The sequence below is a fragment of the Diceros bicornis genome, chromosome 36 (genome assembly GCF_020826845.1).
Source record: "Diceros bicornis minor isolate mBicDic1 chromosome 36, mDicBic1.mat.cur, whole genome shotgun sequence".
Lineage (NCBI taxonomy): Eukaryota > Metazoa > Chordata > Mammalia > Perissodactyla > Rhinocerotidae > Diceros > Diceros bicornis.
In genome coordinates, this window is record NC_080775.1 from 20,590,075 (window position 1) to 20,614,810 (window position 24,736).

Genomic DNA, 24,736 nt, shown 5'->3' on the forward strand with positions numbered 1-24,736 from the left:
TCTATTTCGTCCTTATGATTTCTCTTCATGGCTTTATTGATTACTTCCACTTCCCTCTCTGCCTGCATTACTTAATGCAAGTTCCTTTGGGGTTATCAAACCTTGTTATCTACTTTATACCTGGTACAATAAACAGAGGTTTAAGGAAGCTCCTATTAAAGCTACAAAACAACATAACTGCAAGCCCAGAGGAATCAACTCACTAAAAGCAAATGCCAATTTAAAAAGAGGCACAGACATCACTTTTTTATTGTTTTGCTACACGAATGCATTTTATGAAACACATGTAAAACAAGCAAGAAGAAATTTAAAGCAAAGGCTTTGGAAATTGGGTTTATTAAGAATTCGGTTGTAAGATAGTTATTCCGTGTGAATTTGAGATTTATTCCATGAAAATATGGAATTCAAAGGGTTTTGCAAAAGCAAGGTGTTAGGCTAATTTTGCAACAAACAAGGACTTTTTATGAGAGAGTAAAACACACAGTGCCCTCTTTATTAAACTAGTGGTCAGGTCCCACCAGCACTGGTACAGATGGATGATGATAAAAGTACGATGGTCTCCCAACCCAAGAGTCTTGAGTTTGAGGGTTTTTTATTTCAATAACACAAAAGTCATAAAACAATAGCTTTCGTTACCCTAAGACAATACCAAAACACAGAGTGTGACTCAACTTTCATTTCACATTGGTAAGATTATTGACCAGAGATCTGGAAACTGACTAAAGCTCTCAGGCGTTCAGGATCTATTCGGAATGTCCTATAGTATTTATAAAACCAAAATATCCATTTGCACACAATAAATTTCTTCCACAAACAGCTAATACGAATATTTTCTATTTAATGTTTATTCTTACGATGGAAGGAGATAAAACTAAGATGAAGAAGTAAGCAGACATGAAGATCACAAAACAGAATATGAAAATAGAGGAAGAAAAATTTTTAGGAGGCTTCACAAATCTGAAATTGGAAAAATGAGGAATACAATGCAAACATACACAGATTAAATGAACCCCAAAAAATGCACCCACAGTGATAGAAGAAGTCCACTTTGGGGATGCACCCAGAGGTGAAAGAAGAGGGGTATTATGTAAGTGTCCTCGGTGCACATGGTGCTTTATATGTTGTCTTTTAGTTATCAGAACAACTGTCTAAAATAGATATCACTCACACTTTACAGAATAAAAATACAGAGGCTGAGAGATTAATCAGGAAGGCGGCAGAACAATTATCTCTGCATAGTGACACCCCAATAAAGGTCTCCAGTCATTAAAGATGCAATGGAGGTTTTGAAAGCCTCCCAATGACTACAGAGTTACAGTAGCTAGCCAAACTCCAAATACAAATGGTATAAACAAAAGCAGTCCCTTATTGATGCTTTAGCCCATTCAGGCTGCTATAACAAAACACCATAGACTGGATGACTTAAACAATAAACATTTATTTCTCACAGTTATGGAAACCGGGAAGTCCAAGATAAAGGGTTCGGCAGATTCAATGCTGTTGAGGTCCCACTTCCTGGTTCAAATCACTGTGTCCTTACATGTAGGAAGGGGTGAGGGAGCTCTCTGGGGCCTCTTTTATAAAGGCGCTAAATCTCATTCATGAGGGTGAAACCGGTACAGCGTTAGCCATTGATGATTGGGTAGCTAGCAACTAGAGGTTTTTTTTTCCTTTTTTTGCAATTACCGATTATAGCTTTTTTAGTTGTTTACCTGCCCATTGTTAACTATGCTGTTTAGGCAATATGCTATCTGACTCCCACTAGGTCCCTAAAGATAACATCTCCCTGGCACCTGGGTCACCACGGTAATGGGTGTTTGAGCTGTTTTTCAGGAATTAGGACCCCCTTGTCCAGTTCAGGCCAGTTTAGACCAGCAACCCACCAACTGGGCCTGCACCAATGCCTGATAAGTGACCTTTTGACGTGAAGAGGCTAAAAACTCCACCCTCAGATCATGCTAACGCCACCATTTTGTGAACACGCGTCCTATGAAGAGGCATGAAGTTTGACTACGCTTGTGCAGATCAGTTACCTCACCTCTCCTCACCTCCAATCATCTATCTCCACACTTCAGCCCACCTTGCCCCATAAACATCCCATTTTCAGGGAGGCAGATGTGAGACTCATTCTACCACTTCGCTTTGCTGCCTTGTGGTTAAAACCCTCTTTCTGCTGCAATCTCATCATCTGGGTGTTTGGCTCTCTGGGTGATGGGAAAAACGAACTAGTTCAGCAACAAGGGCTCCACTCTAATGACCTAACACCTCCCAAAGGCCACATCTCCTAACACCATCACATTAGGGGTTAGGATTTCAACATAGGAATTTGGGGGGAACACACAAGCATTCACTCTGTAGCAATTGGCTAGCTATAGACATAACATGAACAGACAAAATAATTTTGGGGTTTTTCTTATAGGCTTATTTTTTTGAAAATCGCCCTTCAGAAGTTTTCCAATAATAAATATAGACTGCAATGAAATTACTGTCATATTTTCTAACACTTGACACAGTTTTATCAGCTATTGCATGTCAAAGAACTTAATGAGGTTTTTTTTTTTTAGGACAAAGAATTTCTGTTTAGACAGTCACAGGAGGATTGCTAACTGAATACAGATATAAAAAAGAGTATGAAGACATGGCTAGTTTTGCACAAAATATTAAATAATGAATGGATCCTAACTAGATCTCATCTAGATCTCTAGATCTCAAGGTGGTGGAGTAATTGGTAATAAAATAGGCCCATGATGTGGACCATTTTGCTCAAATAGTGTTTGCACGAGCCATCAAGAGTTCCATGTCAGAGCCTCAGGTCCTCATGGCATCTGATTCTCTCCACAAGCCGTTAAGTGGCTACTAAATCCACAACATTTATGCCTAATCCAGCAACAAGATGCTACTTTTTAATCTGAGAGAATTCCTAGCACAATGGAACATTCTTTTCCTTCCCTGCAGAAAACAGAAACAAGCCAGATTGCCTCTAGGTTTTAGTTTGTTGGTTTTTAGTGATAAGCTGTGAAAAGACAATTGCCTAAGAAACAGGCTTGCTACATAATAAACTATGAATAACAGACTTTAACATAAAAATGAAATGATCTACAACTGAGTTAAAACTACCAAGTTTTAAAGACATGCATAATCATCACTGTGATACAAAGTAAGTGCTCAAACTCTGGCAATCATATGTAAAAATAAAAGCAATCACTACTATTTTCACTATGTTAAATTTTCAGCTCAGGCAGGGGCAATGAACTGTGGGAAGGAAAGGAAAAAAGAGACAGAGGAGGAATCAGCAGTGGGCTTCCTGGCTGCATATTAAATTCACCTGGGATCTTTTAAAACCACACCATGTCCAGGTCCTCCAGACCAATTAAATCAGAATCTCTGGGGTGGGAGGAGGAGGGATTGGACTGGTGTTTTATTTTTTAAATCTTCCAAGTGATTCAAACAGACAGTCATGGTGAAGAACCACTGAGCTGCTGTTGGCTCCCTTCTCCCCCAGCTGACACAAATTTAGGAGCACATGTGACCCTATTTAGTGCTATTCCCCAATTCCCTATCTCCTCCTGCAATGGACTGAATGTTTGTGTCTCCCCAAAATTCATATGGTGAAATCCTAGCCCCCAATGTGATGGTATTTGGAGGGGCCTTTGTGAAGTGATTAAGTCACAAGGGTGAAGCCCTCATGAATGGGATTAGTGCCCTTACGAGAAGAGCCCAGAGAGCTATTTAGCTGTCTTTCCATCATGTGAGGACATAAAGAGAAGATGGCAGTCTGCAACTGGGAAGAGGTCACCAGACTCAACCATGTTGGCACCCTGATCTCAGACTTCCAGCCTCCAGAAGTGTGAGGAATAAATGTCTGTTGTTTACAAGCCACCCATCCAGTTTAGGTTATTGTGTTACAGCGGTCAGAACAGCCCGCCCGCATGACTTGTTTCTATATATATATATATTTTGTGTGTGTGTGTGAGGAAGATCAGCCCTGAGCTAACATCCATGCTAATCCTCCTCTTTATTTGCTGAGGAAGACTGGCTCTGAGCTAACATCTATTGCCAATCCTCCTCCTTTTTTCCCCCCCTCCAAAGCCCCAATAGATAGTTGTATGTCATAGCTGCACATCCTTCCAGTTGCTGTATGTGGGACGCAGCCTCAGCATGGCTGGAGAAGCGGTGTGTTGGTGCGCGCCCGGGATCCGAACCCGGGCTACCAGTAGCGGAGCGCGCGCACTTAACCGCTGAGCCACGGGGCCGGCCCGACTTGTTTCTAATATTTGTGGAGGCAAATGTTTAAATCTGCAACTCAAGAAACAACCGGGGCTTCTGGGAAGAAATCTGAGTCATGAGGAAGCTCACTGGAGAACAATACAGAGCTAATATGCAACACTCCTGGTGAGGTAAGCACCACGAGGCACCACCAAGGGGGAGCAGACTAATGGAAGCCCACCTCACTTCCTGGGGGCTGACCAGAGCAGGACCTAGTCACCAGCTGAGAGGAAAGGGGGACTGTGCAGCCAAAAATGTCTTCGCAAATCAAAAACTTCTCTCTTAAGCCAATACTAGGTTCCTAACAATTTTCTTCTTCTAGACTCCCATACCATCTTTGTTTTAATTTTCTGGCCTTAGATAAACTATATTACTATAAGGTGTTGGAAACTTCTTTTAAGAAAATAAAACACACATGAAAATATTTAAGCAACTAGATATGTGGCCCTGTGAAACTTAATGGGAAAAGAGGTAACATAGGATTCTGCTTCCTGAGGAATATAAAACACGAATACAATAAAATTTGAATAATATAAATGAAATGCTTTTGACTAGGGGACCAACTCAGTTTGCTCAGGACTTTCCCAGTTTTAGCCCTGAAAGTTTCTGCTTCCCAGGAACCCCCTTAGTCTCAGGCAAATTGGGATGGTCGGTCCCCTCACTTACAACATGCCAAGCCCTGTGCTTATCATGTCACATGCATTAGCTGATGTAATAGTCACCATTTTACAGAGTGTAAATGCCCACTGTTACAGATGGAGAATCTGAAGGTTAGTGAGATTAAGTAATGTGGTCAAAAACATCAGAGCGACGTGGGAGCTACTATTTAAATGTCAAGGGCTGGCCCCGTGGCTTAGCGGTTAAGTGCCCGCGCTCCGCTGCTGGCGGCCCGGGTTCGGATCTCTGGTGCGCACAGACGCACCGCTTCTCCGGCCATGCTGAGACCGCGTCCCACATACAGGAACTAGAAGGATGTGCAACTATGACATACAACTATCTAGCGGGGCTTTGGGGGGAAAAGAAATGAAGGAGGAGGATTGGCAATAGATGTTAGCTCAGAGCCGGTCTTCCTCAGCAAAAAGAGGAGGATTAGCATGGATGTCAGCTCAGGGCTGATCTTCCTCACAAAAAAAAAAAAAATAAGTAAATGTCAACAGTCTGACTCTAGAACCCAAACTCTTGACTATCCCACACCAAAATGATATGGAACAAATGACAAGAGCATCTAAGATAAATTTACAAGTGAGCATTGTGAATTCAGGTACGTGAAGGAGCACTATGGTCTAGAGAGCAGAGAAGCTTCTAGAAGTTGTGAGGACTTAATCTGAGGTCGGCAGAGTTGGCAGTCCACCATTCATTCCTGCCTCCCTGTCCTGGTGCAGACAGGAGAGGAAGGGAAGGTAAAAGAAAAAGGGGTTTAACGCTTGGAAGACACGCGAGTCAGGATTGTCATGCTCACAGAGGTGACTCTGGTTGTCACTGACTTTTCTGTGGTAAACTTTGGGTATAAACCCCACAAGAAGTTTATGTGAATGTGCTGGCTGAGGTGTGCTAGAACATCTCTGGAAGATTTATAGTGACAATAATTCATTCACTTTTGGAAAAGCAAGCTCAAATCACACAGTAGCATCACTTCTGAAGCAACGGCTTTCAGATTTCTTTTAAGGGTCATTTTGGTATTTGATAAGTCTCTGGAGCGTGTGTGTGTGTGTGTGTGTGTGTGTGTGTGCGTGTGTGTAATCTTGGTTTCTTCTTCCCATTGCCAATAGTATCCTATTTTACCCAGGGCAATTGTCATTCAGTCACCTTATCCTGTATGAATAATTTCAAGTCTATGTTCAAATCACATCTCCTAATATGACTTCAACCACTTTCCCACTGAGCAGCGAAGACTCCCATCATGATGCCACCTAACACTGCCAGAAAAATGTTACTCCCCCAAGTCAGTATTAGCATAGTGACAAGCTCTACTCCCACACACATGCTAAGAATTTAGTTGAAAACACAATTATTTAACTATATTCTTCCCTAAACTTAAATAGACTTATAATGCTGCTTTAATCAGATATAAGTTGAATATTTAAAGATTCCTAATTACCTGTTAACTGCATAGGAAAACATATATAGATTATGTACTTTTTAGAGCTATGCATACATGCATTACATCTGATCACTTCATTTATATATTCAGCTTAGTCATCACAAGTAAGAGCTTCTAAAATACTGATTGGGGACTCTGCAATTTCTAAATATTGAAAAACACCACAAAATTAGTTATATTTTAAATTATCTGCCAGTTAAACTTAATTAGGCTCGAAAGCTCAAAAAAGCAGTATGTTTTTATTTCAAAGCTAACTGGTTTTTCTCTAGGAAAAAATAAATCTGTGAATGTTTTCTGACAGAACTGAGCTAAGACATAATATGGCTTGACTAGAACTAGAGAGCTTTAGATTTAAGAATATCTGCTTTTTTTCTCCAGAATAATCTAGCTAATTTACTCCTATATTTAGATTTGAATTTCAACTTGCATTTTTTTTCCTCAGATTTGCTTCTAATTTTTAGCTATGTAAGCCAGGATAAACTCCCCAACTTTTAACTGTAACCCAAACCACAAATATAAGCGGGACTGTGTCTGATGGAAAAGGAAATAATTTCTGCCCCAAATTATAGAGGCTTTAATAATATTCTCATGGCACAAAATCCATACAGTACATATGTGTGTCCACATGCACACAGGCATGCCATGCTCCAAAACAAAATAAAGGAATGTACAGAATGGATATATATGTAGTTTCCTGACCAAATAATTTAAGAACTAAATAAAATGAGAACTAAATAATTTGGGTCAGTTCTTTGATAAGACAAAAGCAATAAAGAACTTAAGGATACAGGTAGACGGGGATGCTGCTTCCATTTAGGTAAACCATATCACCAGCTTTTGGACACTAATTATGCCAGGACTGAAAAGTCAGCTCATAGCAAATCCCAGTTTTCCTCAGTGATACTATTGCCAATATTGTGTGGATCCATCTTACATAGGAAGATTCATTATTCAGGCACAATGAAAGCAATTCTCACTATGCCATTGCAGAGGCTATTCTGCAAATACTTATTGGATAACTATATATAATATTTTTAAAGACTTAAAACTGGACTATGCATTTGGCGTACTCTTGCACTAAACAATTCAAATACTGACTCTTAGAGAATATCATCAACCCACAAGGAGTTCCCAAACACAGTTTTACATTAGACACCCTTAGGGACAAGCCACACTAAATATCATATATAGACATATCTCAGTATTGGTTACATTTCTGAATGAGTGGGTATATTTTTGTTAGCCAAAAGACGTACATGAAACAGACTCAATGTGTCCCTGACATGATGTGAAGATAAAGAAATGGGGAAAAATGAATGTAAAGGATTGTCTGGGCCTCCCAGAGCTCAAGCTCTAAGTTCAAGATGAGTGGCTGGGGCTGGAGAAATAGGCAGGTATGAAGAGTCACCGTCAGGTAGGGACGTGAGCAACAGGTCATTGTGATCAAAGACACACGAGTATAAGGACATTTAGATGGGATCTAGGAAAGAGCTTGACAGACAGGGTAGTAAACACCAAGTTCAGTACACATGGGTCAGGTACGCGATGTGAGATAAAGACCAAAAACCAGAATGTCTGAAAAATGTGGCATGGACAGATCGGGCATATTCTGGGGGGAATATCAGGCAATAAGGAGTAGGGAATCTGGCCCCAAGAAAGGCAGCACATGACAACGAGCCTGGGCAGCAGGAGATAATGAACAAACAAAATGCAAAAACTCAACACATCACCCAGCTGTATCAGCCCATGGAAATTGTAAGCAGTTCCTGTAGAGTCAGGATCCAGTCTCCATGATCTACTAGCCTGGGGCTTGGGGCGGTAGGATGGGAGTCACCTGGATGAAATAGGAAGTTGGGGGAGAGCAAGGAAATTCTTGTCTCCAAAGATAACATTACGACTTTACTGTTTGATATATAAGACAGATATGTAAATATGTATGTATACGCAGTCTATTATCCAACTTGGACATCAATTTTGATCCATACAAACCAAAAATTACTATTTCCATTCTCACTGCAAATGCTCAACAATACGAAAAACAAGAATACCTGTTCTCTCCTTTACACGTACACCACGTTACAATTTATAAAGCTCGTCCAGTTTTCTCCTTTGATGCATATGCTATAGCCACATTTATAGCCTTCCTGATGATCAAATCTTCTCTTTTTCCCAATCAACTCAGCTTCACAGGAAATATATTTTTAATGTTTTATTGTTTGCTACTTTAAGTGTCAGATGTTTCTCCTTCATACACATATGGAACTCTTTGATTTAATTTTGGCAAATCAATGAAAGACACATGTGCTTCTTGGAACAAGTGCTATTCATTAGTATTTGATCCATTCCCCAACTTCACACTCAGAAAAGGAAACTTATGACGTTTCTTTCATTCTAAGTCTATTGATACTAGGAATATGAGTTTCTCTAAGGACTCCAAATTCAATCAGGATCCTGAACCTGTATCTTGGGGGAGCAATAGAACTAACTAAAAGTTTCTAACAATTCACAGTATGTGTTTTTTTATAGGCTAGATGGCTAAATATAATCATGTAACATTCTACTAATTAGATTTTACATTATAATAGAATCATTCACTTCTCTATAAATTAATTTCACCACATTTAGTATTTCAATCATCAACTCTTTAAATCTTCCTAAACTTAAATGAAAATACTAAAACATCACTTTTTTGACAGATAATAGCAAACTTCTCAAATTCAGACTAGAAATAACACTCAAATACCGAGGAAAAGAACACAACCGAGATTCTCCTGTTGAATGTATTTTCTTTACAGAAGTCAAGCTAGGAAGGATTTGGCTATTTCCGTGGGGCTGTGGATTGCCAATCAGTAATCAGAAAACTGAAGTAGTGGCTAATATAGAAATACTGGTAAGTTTATTCTAAATGAAGACAAAGAGTTCAAAATCAGGAGTGTATTTCCTAGTAGGTTGTTCTGGTTATCTAATTTTAAAACTATGCTTATCACTAAAAGCCAATAACACTGAACTTGGGGCAAAATGCCATCTATAAATCATAAAACATATATCCTCAACGGGAAAAGAGAATCAACATAAAAAGTAATGTGGGCAAAGGACTGTGACTTTATGGATTCTATTCATATCAAAAGAGATTTTGAAACACTGCTAGCTGGATACATATCCATCACTTTCAAAATATATTAATAGTTTATTATTGTGCCTGCGTTTAATATTTCTGTTCTCAACTTAACGGTAAATTTAACTTTTAATGGTGGGTATTGACCTTAGGAACTTTAACATCCTAGTGGTCTTTGCTGAACTGAGAAGTGATGCCTTGTTCTTGCATTTTCTCTCCTCCCATTCACCATCTACCCGCTGAGCACTCCCAGTGCTCTGCTAGGTACTGGAAGGAGAGCTAAATGCCACATTCATTCTCTGTCTCCACGGAGTCCACCATCTAACAATAAACTAAAATACACTGAGATAGAAGCCATAGAAGGGATGAATTTCAGAATTCTGATAGGCACTTCTACTTCATCAAGTCCCTACTGAGGACAGATGTCATAAGTAAAGTAAACACAACGCTGAGCTGAGAAGTATTGATATGAGAACAGACGTGTTAATGTAGAAATAATTTACTGATTTCTTGGTTATAAAAGGACATTAGCTGACTCAGACTTTGTAATAAACATAGGTTATGATGTTACAGTCCAGCGATACACCTTATATTACTGCTTTTTAAAAAAATTATAAGGATTATTATTGTACAATTACTCTCAAGTCAATTTAGCTTTAAGTAGACACTAATAAATTAAAGACTAATGCCAAGTTTTAGTGATTTAATACACGTAGCAAAGCTGTTTCTTTACATTTCAGATCAAATTTAATTTCAATATATTTATATAGTCAACAATGTTTATTGAGTGTCTACTATAACACAGGTACTGTTCTACGTGCTACTTAACAGAATAGAGAACAAAGCACACAGAAAGATTCTGTTCTAATAGAGTTTATATTCTGGGGAGACATAGACACTATACAAATAAACTAACGAATACATAATAAAATGTCAGGTAGTAAAAAGAGTTATGAATATATACCCAGAAGTAAGATTGCTGGATCATATTGTAATTCTATTTTTAATTTTTTGAGGAACCTCTATACTGTTTTCCATAATGGCTACACCACTCTACGACTTCCACTAACATGTATAAGGGTTCCAATTTCTCCACATCCTCACCAACACTTGTTATCTTTTTTTTTGCTTTTGTTTTTGCTTTGATAATAGCCATCCTAACAGATGTGAGGTGATATCTCATTGTGGTTTTGATCTGCATTTCCTTGACCTTGAAGAGGTGTCTGTGGCCCCTTGTTCGTTGTGGCACTATTCACGATAGCCATTCATCGACAGGTGAATGGATAAAGAAAATGTGTTATATACATACAATGGAATATCATTCAGCCATAAAAAAGAAGGAAATCCTACTATTTGCGACAACATGGTTGAACCTAGAGGGCTTTATGCTAAGTGAAATAAGCTAGTCACAGAAGGGCAAATAATGTATGATTCCACTTATACAAGGCATCTAAAATAGTCAAGTTCATAGAGCAGAGAACAGAATGGTGGTTGCCAGGGGAGAGGGAAATGGGGAGTTATTGCTCAACGGGTATAAAGTTTCAGTTTTGCAAGATGAATGAGTTCTAGAGATCTGCTGTACAACATAGTACCTGTAGTCAACAATATATTGTGCTCTTTAAAATATGTTAAGAGGATAATTCCCATCTTAAGTGTTTTTACCAAACACAAACAAAACAAAACACAAAAACACAAGGAAATTAAAAATTAAAATTGTAAAAGCTCAAGGTGGGAGAACACCTGGTGTGCTAAAATAGCGAGGACATCTGTGTGGCTGGAGCAAGGAGGCTGATAGAAGATGAAATCAGAGACATGATCGAGGACCAGACAATGCAACGCTTTGTAGACAGTAGACCTTGGTTTTTAGTCTAAGTGTGATCGGAAGCCACTGGAGTTTGGGCAAGGATATAATGAGATCAGGTGCAGGTTTTTAAAGGATCACTGGCAGCTGGGTGGAGGCCAGACCGAAGGGGGCAAGAATGGAATTACAAAGACCAGGAACCTTTTTCTGCAATCTCAAGGAGATACAAAGGAGATTAGCTCAGGGTGCAGTAGAAATGGTGAGAAGTGGCCGGATTTGGGACAGATATATTTTGATGATAGAGCTAACAGGCATACAGAAGGACTAGATGTGAAGCGTGAGAGGAAGAAAGGTGATAAGGACGATGTTATGGTTTTTGCCTGAGTATTAGGGTGAATGAATGATCATCTCATCAGCTGAGATGGTGAACAAAGAGAAGAACAAGTGTGTGTGTGTTTGTTTGGTGGGGGAAGAAAGGAAATTAGATTTTGCCTTCCGACATAAGATTTGAGATGCCTATTAAACATCTAACAGTTGGCTATTTTGTCTGGAGTCTGGGAGTCATTAGAGTTGGTATTTCTGCTCTTCTACATTAATGACAAATGTCAACAATAAGAGAAGTTGTGGTGTTTGAAATAAAGGTCCACAATGCTGTCTCTACACCGTCAGCCCCTCTAGAGGACTTCTAAGAAGGCCTTCTGGTCGTTTGATGCCCAAGTAGTCAATTCTCTTGGTGAGAATCTAAATCATCCAGTGCAGACTGGATTCTCAGACAAGCTCCCTGAGTGGATTAAACCTCCAAGGCAGAGATTCAGTTACCTGATAGTCTAGGTAACTGGTTCTCTAAATAGCCTCTAACGCTCCTGCAGGATAAAGCCCAAGGCAAGTGCCCTGAAATTATGTTCAGTTGAACCCTGTCTCTGAAAGACTGTGGCGCAGCACTGTCCTCACTCTGGTACTGGACTTCCTCTTCTTCAGCCCGTCTCCTAGACACACACGGCCCCCTGGCTCCAGATGTGCCAAAACACACCAAGTTTCCAACGGGCTCTATGTTCTCTCATATGCTACTTTACTGCCTAAAACACTCCTTTCCCATTTCTCTGCCCGGCTAATTCTAACGTTATGCATTACTCCATCATAATGCCTTCCTGAGTACAGTTGGTTTATGTATCCGGTTCACCCACTAGAATCTGAGTTCTTTGAAGACAATAACTGTACATTTTATATTTATGTTCCCAGCATCTCACACATATGGGAGATACTAGATAAATGTATGGTGAATGAACAGACGGAGTTATGGGTGCCTATAAAACATCAGGGCAATTGGCTACTTAATTGGTGCACTGCCCTCTTGGTATGCCTACAGACAAGATACTGAAAGTTCCAGAATGTTCTAAAGCATCTCTTGCAACCTAACCTCTTTTGAGAACATATTACATGGGATGGAGTGCTATAAGCACAGCCTAGCTGGGGTGGTCACAGAATTCAGAAACTGGTTTTCCCTCAGCGAAGGCAGGACTAGGTCATCTGAATAAGATTCTTTCACAGCAAAACGGAAAGTTCACGAGGTTGGAACCCTGAGGATTTCTCTTTTGAAAAGTGCATCTGCTTTTTTCCTTCGCCATCACACTCCCATGTCCTGTATGCTCCAGAGGAAAACAGAAATACATAAAATACTTGAAGCAAAACTGAACACAAGTTCAAACTGAGAAGGGTAAACACTGAGATGGCAAAAGCATAATAATACTAGCAATGCAGACGCTGTAAGTCAAGGAAAAGCAAAGAAATACAAAGTAAAACCAGCAGGAAAATATATGTTGCAGGCAAGTGAACAAAAAACAAACACAAAGATCAAAGAAAACCTCGCAGTGAAATAAGCAGAAACCATCAGGACTATTTCCACTCAAGGAAGTGTGTCAAATGAAAATAAATTAACCTAATCTAATACCAAAAGGCAATAAAGATAATTTCAAATAATACTATTCAAGAATCAAAACAAAATTAGATGAAGTTTAAATAAAAGCCTCCTTTATTGAATCAAAGTAACACAGTAGAGATGTAAAATGAAAACCCTTTGGTAACTTAATACCTTGGAAAGCACACTGAAAAGTAAAGAAAGACCAGAATAATCACATAAGAAAATGAAAATATTCCGCAATCAAAGCAAGATGGGAAAATATCATGAAAAACACACAACTAAAACAACGATAAAAACTTAAAGGAGAAGGCTTCTATGTTAATGCTCATGAAAACCAAATGTGAATGAGGAAAACATTGTACTTTTGCCTCAAGGAAATGAGCTGATTATCTAACCCTTTGTCCTAACAATCAGAATTTCCTCTGATTCAGAAGGACCCAAAAACTACAACTCTCATAACTGCCCAGCCACTTAATTCACAAAGTAAAACAGATCACCTTCAGGACATAAATACATTCTCATACAGAGAAGGAAGAGAAAGAAAAAAAATAGAGTCTATTGAAATTTATGGCCCTTGGCTTAGGAAATGTAAAATATCTCAGAAAGCTCCTTGTTCTACCTCCTTCTTGTTGCAGACGTGGAATCTGAGCCCATTAAAGCCAGATGACCTGCCAAGAACCCAGACTAGGTAGTGAGAGAGCTGAAGCAAAGTTCACCATCTCGTCCTGTTGCACAGCACCCTGTCCAGCGCGCTGCCACATCGCCACATACGCCACCTCAATAGCAGGGAGACAACCCAATATGAAAGACACCTCTCGGGGAGAGAACACATTTCATCATATAAAAGCCTAATCTAAATTTAAAGGAATCAACAAAATCTGGAAGAAAAAATGGCATTTCTAAACATACATGAACATTTTCTTTTTTCTTCATCTAACGCGAACAAGTATTGTTCTAAAATTCTTTTCAGTGTCTAGAATGGTATTTAAACAAATGCATATGATTAACTGTTACTGCTAAAGACACCAAGGGTTTTCATCAAACAGCTGTCATCACCATAAAAGTTCCCCTCTTCCATGGAGTCAGTCAGCACCTCCTTACTGGGGCCCACATAGTACACATTTCAAAGGGGCCCCTAAACTTCAAAGCAACCGAAAAGGCATGGATATCACTGCTTCCCTTCCCTCCCAGCAAAAAACAAAAAAACCCTGGGAATGTTTCCACTTTAGGTTTTATTTTCAGCTATGCTTTAATGTCATTGAAACATATCAAAACAAAAATGGAAGAATTTCCTTGAAAGCCTTCCACAGTAGAATCTTATATTAAAAAAAAAATTACACTTACATGTATTTATATACGTGGGTCTAGTTTTTAAAATATTAATCTGGCCATTTCATTCATTCACCAGTATTTGCAGAGTGCTTATTCTAAGAGCTGGAGATAGAGTGGTAACAAACAGCCTATATCCCTGTTCTTGGGGGGCTTCCATGATAGGGAGGCAGAGACAGACAAGCAAATAAATAAATATATAATAGCGCAGTGGTATTAAGAGTGGTGGTGTTGAGAGCTGATGAACCAAAAAAAAAAGCAGAGTAAAAAGGACAGAAAGTACTGGAAGGTGCTATTTTATCTCTGGTGGTTGGAGAGGGTCTCTCTGAGAAAGTGACATCCGAGCAGAAACATGACGAAAAATGTGGCTAAGAAAGCAAATATCTGGGCAAGGTGGGAGGGGGCGCACTCCAGGCAGGAGGAACAGTAAGCACAAAGGCCCAGGGTGGGGGCTTTCTTGGAAGCTTTGTGTAAAGCAGGGAGACCAGGACGGCCGGAGTGGACGAGTGTATGGAGAACGGCAGCAAATGAGTTCAGGGCAGGGCGGCAGCCGGGGCCCAGATCGGATGAGGACCTTAGAGGTGATGGTGAGGATTTGGGATATATTCAGAATGAAACGGTAGCAGAAGAGTGACAGGATCTGATTATGTTTCAAAAAGATCCTTCTGGCTGCCCGATGGAGAACAGACCAAGGCAGAGGGTTGGCGATGCGGAGTGGCAAGAGCAGTCAGGAAGCTTCTGCACTGAGCTCAGGGAGAGAAGGCGGCAGTGGTGACGAGCAGTGAGGGCAGAGGTGGGCACAAGCAGTCAGATTCTGGGTATATTTTTCCTGGCACAGCTGATAAGATTCGTTAACGCACTGGATGTGGGGTGCGAGTAAAGGACAAGCATGCAGGATGACTCCCAAGGGTTTGACTTCAGACCCTAGAAAGTTGCCAACTGCCACGTAGCAAGTGGGAAGCCCGAAAGCCTGGCAGAATTGGGGGGCGAGGGGCGTGGGGAGTGGGGAGATGGTTTGAGGAATATCAGGTCTGATACATCACTAATCATTTGAATACAGACATAAGGTGCCAACTGATAGAATGTGCCTTGCTTCACTTAAAATAAATGAAATTAGAATACTCCCAAGTATCCTAAAATCTTTTCAGATATCTTGTGGGTATACCATCCCTTGTGTTTGTGATAAAACTTACTGGTACATCTTTACTTTTGCTTCACACTTCAATATCTATTTTCCAAATTAGGAAATGTCACTAAAGACAGGGCATCTTGGCCTCGTAACAGGAAACTGAGAATGACAGAAGTTTATAAATGCCTCCAAAGAGTCAGCTTTTCTTACAAGGCATTATCTGAGTTACCGAGACCCCTCCCTTCCCGCCAAAAATCTCCCACCACCTTCCACGCAGTCTGAAATTCTCCATTGTAAATAGTGTAATTATTCCCTCTTAACCATGTGTTACTCTTACTCCAATTCTAATAGAAATGCAAGTGTATATATATATATATATACACACACACACACTTTCTTTCAATGGAGATATTTTCTCATTCAATTTGGCATAGTATAGGGTCCTCTTGTTAGAAATAATTAGAAAACAGAAGGAGCTGTGGCTTGAGAAGAGGAAAAAGAGCTGAACCAACAGCAGAGGGTTTTTACAATGCAGCCTTGGAGGAGAGAATGGAATTGGAGACAAGCAAACCTGGACTTCATCTGTTGGTGCAGAGGGAGCCGAGAAATCTTCAGGAGGGGTCTCCGAATTCTCCTTCTCTGCAGAGATTCATCCAAGACCTTATCATCAACACAGAGGATGACTTCCACATTCATCTCCACTGCAGCCTTCCCCTCTGAACTCTAACTGCCTATTTGATGCCTCCATTTGAATGTCTCATTGACACACCATTTCAGTGCTCTGTTCTATCAGAAACATTTTTTCTCCCAAAGCTCCTTTGGCCTAGTTAACTAGTATTTAACATTAACATCTCAGCTCAAATCTTCCTTCCCTGACATCAAGGCCAGATGGAATTCCCCTGTTATACATCTTGTTGCCCCATGCCCTCCCTTCACAGCACTTACTCTGTTCGTAATTATAAATTACTTGGGTAAGTATCTGCTTCATGTCAGGGTCCCCTCAGACTCTAAGCCCTTGGAGCAGATGCATGTCTCTTTGGCTCACTGCTATATGCACTGCCAGATCCGAGCTCTTGGCTGGTGTACAAAGAACAATCAATAAACATTTGGTGAATAAATGAATGAACACTGTGTTGGTGTGTACAGACACGAAGTAAAAAGGTCACTGCTGAAGCAAAGACTCTAAGGTACACTGCATTTGGGAGAGACACCAACTCCAACGCTGGACTGAGGAAAGTTAAATAAGGTTGATCGAAATTTATTTTTGTATTTGTTTTGGGTTTTATTTATCTCACTAAGCATCAACATTATTGTGTACCTTGAGAACCACAGGGGACACTGAATGGAGAAATCAATAACGCCAAATCCAAAATAAAAAAATCTCAAGAAGTTACTGAACGCTTTGTTAGAGAACCAGACACAGAAAGGGGAGTTCCCTCATGTCTATCTTACCTACAAGAGAACAAAATTAGTTGGCAAACATTTCACTAGAACCACAGAGAAAGGAGATCTTTAAAAACTATCTACCAGGGTGGGATCTAAAAAAAAACAAAAACATCAAACTCACAGAAACAGAGAGTAGAAAAGTGGTTACCAGGGGCTGGGGAAGGATATGGATAGGGAAAGGTTGGTAAAAGGGTACAAACTTTCAGTTATAAGATGAATAAGGTCTGAGGATCTAATGTATAACATGGTGACTATGGTTGACAACACTGTATTGTAGAATTGAAATTTCCAAAGAGAGTAGAACTTAAATGTTCTTACCAAAAGAAAGATAAATATGCAAGGTGAAGGTGTAACCATGGGCCCTCCAGAACCAGTTCAACTGACCCCATCTTATCAACAGAGTAACTAAGAGTGGTTTTCCAGGAACTGAGAAAGGACCCCTTGTCCAGTACAGGCCGGTTGAGACCACCAACCCATCAACCGGGCCTGTGCAAATGACCAGTAAGTGACCCTTTTGACATCAAGGGGCTGAAAACTCCACCCTGAGATCATGCCAACACCAATATTTGGAGAACACGCATCCTATGAAGAGCCGGAAGCTTGACTAGGCTTGCACAGATCATCAATTACCTCACTTTTCCTTACCTCCAATCATCCATCTCTGCACTTCAGACCACCCTGCCCTTTATCCCATAAATTTTGCCCCAAGCCCTGGATGGGGGAGACAGATTTGAGAGTGTTGCCTCCTGTCTCCTTGCAGATCAATCTTGCAATAAAGCTTTCTTCTTTTCTCAAAAGCTGATGCCGTAATAACTGGCTCTTTATGAGCATCAGGCAAGAGAACCCCAACTTTGTGCAGTCACAATGGATGTGTTCATTAACTAGATGGGTTAGTTAGTTCATGAACTAACTAATCCTTTTACAACGTATATGTTCATTACCTAACTAAACCTTTCACAATGTATACGTATATCAAATCATCACAAGGCACACTTTAAATATCTTACAATTTTATATGTCAATTATACCTCAATAAAGCTATAATTAAAAAAAAAACAACTTTCTACCAAGTTAGGCCAGTCTGAATATATAATCTAAGATGTATAGAATATAAGTGATTTTATTCTCACAAGCATTTTATTTTAATGAATGTAAAAAACAATTATACAATTACAAGAGCTTTCATAGTTTTATCAGGTCCTTAGTCACATTACTTTTTCCACCGAGATGTTAGGTTGCTCAACATCAAAATTTCCTACCTTAGGGATTTCAGCAATACGACCTTTGTGGTTGAAAAGGAAATTCAGTATTGCTTTTGTTCTTACATGCTTCAGTCTTCTGCCCTCTCCACTGCACTGAAATGCAATTGTAGTGGCAGGGGCGGAGGTGGCGGGGGCTGCACCTTACTCTTAACCTTTCATAACAGCTTTATCAGCAAGATTAGTTTAACATCCAAAACAATCTCAACTAAAAGTTCTAGACCTAATCCATCAGCTTGGATGTAGAAAAAAGGAGAAGGTAGAGGAAAAGGATGGTTATATAAAATACAAAGATGATGATTAACAATCAACAGTATTTTCCATTTTTTAAAAAAAAATCTCACATTACAAGGATCAAACCCAATTTCTTTTTGGCAAGATCTAACTTGGTCTGCAAATGTATATCAATATCTAAATACACACAAATTCAGGGCAACCTCTTAGCCACTCAAATGTAACTGTAAGACTGATTTTCCTTAATGGAAGTCAGACACAAACCCCACAGAACTCAGGTTTCCACTCTAGCTGCATATATCCGTCACACACAACTCCTGTGGAAACAGATCACGCAGCAGATCCCAAGACCTTTTTGTCATTAAAGATCCCATTTGCAGTGAAACAAGTGAAGTAAGATGGGAAAACAAACATGCAAAAATGCAAATTAGTAGTTTAAGAAAAAAAGACTCAACTTTCTAAACATAATGTAAAATTTTCAAATACACCAGGCTAAATGTTTGTGCAAAGGTGGAGAATGGGTTAAAGACACGCTTGTGATACATTTTTAAAAAATGACTTTGCTTTGAGAGTGGTTCGTGTTGGATACCTCCTTCATCAGACGGTCTTGTTGCCTCACTGCAGCAGGAAAAGCTAGGGTAAATCTCGGATATTTCTGATTTGTCATCTCCCAGACCTGTACCAAAAGTACTGCTCGAATGAGATCGAGACCGGTGTCTCCTATAGTGACTCGCCTTTTCTAGATCGGAGGGAAAATATTTATACTTGTGACTAAGTGACTTGAAGAACAGAAGAAACAAAAAATTACTTAAAAGTTTAACAAGAAAGAAAAATAATCCCTATTCAATAATAATACACAAGCTCAGCTATTATAAATTCACCTATTGCCAAACTTCTGCATACATTGCATCCACTATATAAATGACTTAAAAATCATTTATACTCATTTTTTTAATCTAGATTTTAAAGGAGAGATGGAGGATGGGAAATTGACAAGAACTAAGAAAACATTGGCAAAGTAATAAATTTCTACCAAACATAACATCTGGTTATAAATAATTGTTTTCAAGTATCGCCAAGCATATAGTATCTGTTGCCTTTTCTTTATTTTTAGAAAATTAAATGACACGGTTTGGCTGATTATGTGGATCAAATTGACTATAAAAGTATTAGAATCCCTACTTTGCCTGGGGCATTCAATTTTATTAATGTCAACAATTACATCGAGAGTTGAAAGCAGGGAGCAGAGCCAGACCTAAATGATATATCCACTTACATTGTTTAAAATAATTGCACAACTGTCCAAGCTCCAGTTTGCTAAACACAGTCTGAAAGGCTGAAATGTCAACTCATGCCATCACTACACCCAAATGCCCAAACCCTTCTGTTTTTGCTTTTAATTATAAACATTCAGTCTAAGTTAAAAATCAAATAAACTTCCTATGTAAACTATAAATTTTGCCTTACATAAAAACTCAGAGAGGGGCCGGCCCGGTGGCGCAAGCGGTTAAGTGCGCGCGCTCCGCTGCAGCGGCCCGGGGTTCGCTGGTTCGGATCCCGGGCGCGCACCGACGCACTGCTTGGTAAGCCATGCTGTGGCGGCGTCCCATATAAAGTGGAGGAAGATAGGCACCGATGTTAGCCCAGGGCCGTCTTCCTCAGCAAAAAAAAAGGAGGAGGATTGGCGGATGTTAGCTCAGGGCTGATCTCCTCACAAAAAAAAAAAAAAAAAAAAAAAAAAAAAAAAACTCAGAGAAATTTTAAGGATACTTGGAAGTCTATTTATTTTAAGACATTTAGATGCTCTATAGAAAACCTCTCCACTATTTTATATATAATTCTTTAAATCTACCTTTAAAATGTTGGAACCGTGTTTCTCACGAAACAAATCTTTATGTCTTAGCACTTTAGTGCAATCCAACTAACTGCATTTTTAAGCCCAGAAAACCTATAAAATCATATTCACTAATATAAAGCAGATAAGTAAGCTCTAGATGCCTTTTTTAAAATGAATCTAGAACAAACTAATCTGGGCTATATTAAAAAGCCCTTTTGCAACTTTTGTTTTCATAAATGATTAATGGTATTCTAAAGCAACATAGCACTTTTTTTGGTTTTTTGAATCCTCAACTTTAAAACTGACATTACACTGTTGGCACAATGAACCTGTACAGCTCAGAGTAGCTTCACTTTCAGGACAAAACCACATAAATGGAGAGAAACTCAAAACGTAAGCAATACCAGAGAGCATATGCAGACTTCTAGACTGAATATTGTCTTCCAGGGGATCAATGTCGAAGATGGAGCCAGGATCTGTGCGCCAAACTTTGAGGTCTTTTACCAAAAGGAAGAAATCAACAAATAAAGAATGAATTTTTTAAACAGTCAGCACCGAAGAGAGTCAGCGAAAGTCTAGAAAAGGACATACGTAAAAAGCAAACATTTAAGAAGCCAACCCACTGTGCTACAGACCTCAAAGAAGAACGAGGGGATCTTAACGTTCACAAGGATTTGTTAAGAAAACTTTATGATCACATTTAGGTGGCCTGGTTTACGCTTCATTGACCTTCCACGTGGCCTGTGACTCCTCACCCACCACACGTGCACACCAGACAACTCCCCGCACCCCTGAACCGCGATCACTCGTGCTCTCCACACGCTGAAACGGGGAAAATGTTTGCTTAAAACTCCTCATTAAGGACACGTGGGTAATTCATAGGAAACGACTGAGAGGTTTTTGTCTGAGAAAACAAAGCAAAGCAAACAAAAACTTCTCTCCCTATAACAGAAACAAATGTTTGAAATGTAGGCAAGTGGCAAACCCAGTTCTCATTCTGAGCCAGGAGATGCAAGCTAACCCACATAAGACACGTTTTTTTAGAAAAGAGCAATAAGGCAAGGCACCGAGCAAGGAATGAGGAGGGATGGAAAGAGGAACAAGGAGCAGCTTCCTACTCTCAGTGGACCACAGATGGGTCCAGTAAATGGACCACAGATGAGTCAGTAATCAGACTGTGCAAGCCAATTGATTCTCTTATTTTAGCTGGAGGCAAAATCCAAATCTAATAACTTTCGGGTTCATTAGTCTCTCCAACTAATGGTTATCAGGTCCTAAAATGATCTATATAGTGCTGTACCAACAAAAGGAAAACAAAAACCTACTTGCAGACATGTGGTAGAAACGGAGCTTGAGTAAAAGCAATTAATTAGTAAACTGGAACCAGAGATCTGCTGTCTGTTTTTAATTAATATATGTAGCGCTTACCATACGCCAGCAGACTCTCAGTTATGATACAACTCATTTAAGCTTCATAATATATAAAAGTAGGTACTATAGTATCCCTATTTTATAGATGAGGAAACTGAGGCTGAAAGAGATTGAGTTAGTTTGGCCAAGGTTACACAACTAGTAAGTAGCAGAGCCTATAACCAAAACAGAAGCAGTAGAAATTGGCTTAGTCTGAATTACTCAGAAATTCTCTAAACCAGTATTTGCACGCCTGGCACAGAAGTTTAATGCTTGTTGAATGTACTTCATTTTGTGGTTGCATAGGCAAGTCCTCAACGAAAAACAGTTTCCCCCAATAAGAAGAGACAAACTGACTTCTGGATGGCCCAGGAAGTGAATAATTTAGAGTTATATATCTTATATTTTTTAAAAAATAATAATTTCTATCTCAAAGGTAATGAGTACTGAATTGTGAGAGCTCCAAGTCTAGACAATCTCACAGTTTCTAGCAAGGATCTCACCATCATTCCTGGCCCCTGATTTGGGTAGGACCCTGGGGCAAGCTATGCAGACTTCAGCATTTGCACCCTCGTGGGATGAATCAGACCTTCTGCACTAGCCCTTATGAGATGTTAATACACAGCAATGAAACTCTCTAATTCTGTGTAACTTGAGTTGAAGACATCACACACAACTCATCCATCCAACTTAATGTGATCCTTTTAAGCAATCAACTTGGGAAGATCAGCAAAGCTATCAACTACCTGCAAATATGTCTGGAATCGCTCTTTGGAAAATACTTCCGGAGTCACTTTAGTAATCATCCAAGTAACTTAGTGCCATGACTTCAGTACCCTTGTTTCACACTAAGACATTACCCTGTCAAAGATACACTTTCCTCCCCAACTCACCTCTAAATGGCCTTTCGCTACTTCCAAAAAACAAGCTTTTACCTTTGAAGATGAAGATAATCTAACACTGAGATTACTGAGAGGCATGTTACCAAAAATATGATTTGAGCTATATAATTGGACTAGCTACAAAAATTCAGAGGCTAACTACTCTGAAGAAGACAATAGTCATTTAGAAGTATGGTTTGTTGATATATACTGAAAAATCAATAACTTTCCTTTCTAGCCCCACCTTAAACTTTGCTATGATCTTGCTGTCTCAGCCACCATTCAACACTATGTTCCTAGGATTTCTTCTGACTCACTAGAAGGAACAGGAGGAAGAGAACGTTCCTCCCTCTCTGATTTATGGCATTTTCAGACAGCTCTTGATTATTCCAGTTCAGAAATAATAGTCAAAAAAATATAAGCTATTCACATCATAGAATATCATAGAATCTCTCTGGCATGTTTATGTGTGATAAAAGGACCTAACTGGGATTATTTCTGTTATTTCTGTCACCCATGCAGACGATATCTGCAGTACAATATATTGATCAAGTATACAAACTAAAGGAAACAAAATAATTGTCCAACCATTGTTATCACCTGTGTCTGATATTTGGGCTGCTTCTTTAACAAGTAGGAACATTCTTAAGACCAGAAAATTATTAAAGACAGACATTCTCTGTAGACATTCCAATAATAGAAAAGATTTGCAACAATACCTTGCAAACGCCATGAAGCCCATTCAACATGGTGCAAACAATGACACTGGCTGTGGTCCATTTTCAACTGGGCACCACGTCCAATATTTGAGGAGTCCGATGAATAAGGAGGCTAATTCTAAAGCTATGGCAAGCATGATCTTTTTGACTGTGCAGACCTGCTGAGAAGGACCATCAGCTTACCAACAATGATCCCAGGTCTCCTGTCCATCTCCACGATGTGAGGATGGACACCTTTATAGGCTGCATCACTGACAATCTGGGTGTTCTTCCTCACTCGCTCTGTCACAGGGTCATCCACGACAGGAGTAAAGCCTCTTCCCTTGGTCTTTTCAAAATCTTCATGATATTTTACCTGAAAAAAAAGGAAAAACAATATTAACCCAAACTGAAATGGTCTGATTGTTACGTAGCTCACAAAGTTTTGATATAATGACAGCTGTCACTGTGCCAGCTGGATCTAGATTATTTTCTACTTATATGCATCTTTTCCAATTATTCCAAAAATAATGTCTGAAACTTCAGCTTCCTAGCATCAGAAATCAAGTGCTGATATTTTCACAATGTTTTTCGTCATTACGGTTAGCAGCTCTCTTAAATTTTACATAAACCTGTATATCAGTAAGAAGTTTTAAAAGATATATTTTTTTAATCCTGGTTACTTCCTCAAATGTACTAACAGCTACAAATTAATTTCCTATTTCTTAACCTTTACTATGCAATGAAATGATAAGCAATTTCTACACAATTATTCAAGAAAACGGTATTATTTAAAATTAGATTGAGAGTTACAAATAATTATATATACAATTTTTTGTATATAATTACAAAAACTTGCATATACTTTAAAACATACACTTTCAGTGCTCTGAAATTGGATTAGGGTGATGATTGTACAACTCTATAAATTACATCAGAAACTACTGAATTGTACACTCTAAATGGTATTTCAACTTTATGGTATATAAATTATATCTCATGAAACTGTTTTAAAAAACATACTTTTTAAATATTCTTTGTAACATGCAAACACACCAAGCTCCACCTTAAAATTAATTGAAAAGAAGTCCAGGCAAATGTCTTTCACAAAATGCATTTATAGTAGTCACGTTAGAAATAAAATCACGCCCAAAAAAACCATTGAGAAAAATTACTTTATTAGACTAAATGTTTCCATTACATTTCAGTGTGATTACAAAGTCCCCCCAAAAGGATGGCCCATCGCATCTCCATGCTTTGTTAGTCATCCAGATTAATGGTGAACTAACGCCGTCGGTATACCGCATGATGC

General features: G+C 39.2%; 1 protein-coding gene across 8 annotated transcripts in view; it reads right to left on the reverse strand.

Annotated features, from left to right (window-relative positions):
* Positions 1–24,736, reverse strand: part of NEBL (nebulette) — a 342,489-nt gene that overhangs the window by 10,436 nt on the left and 307,317 nt on the right. For 6 of the 8 annotated variants that reach the window (XM_058532530.1, XM_058532527.1, XM_058532528.1 and 3 more), the window contains one exon: positions 23,629–23,800. In XM_058532530.1, the coding sequence (XP_058388513.1) occupies positions 23,629–23,800 (172 nt within the window). Of the gene's footprint in view, positions 1–19,187; positions 19,338–20,839; positions 20,933–23,628; positions 23,801–24,736 lie in introns of all 8 variants that reach the window. The other 2 variants (XM_058532533.1, XM_058532534.1) reach the window with 2 other exon arrangements.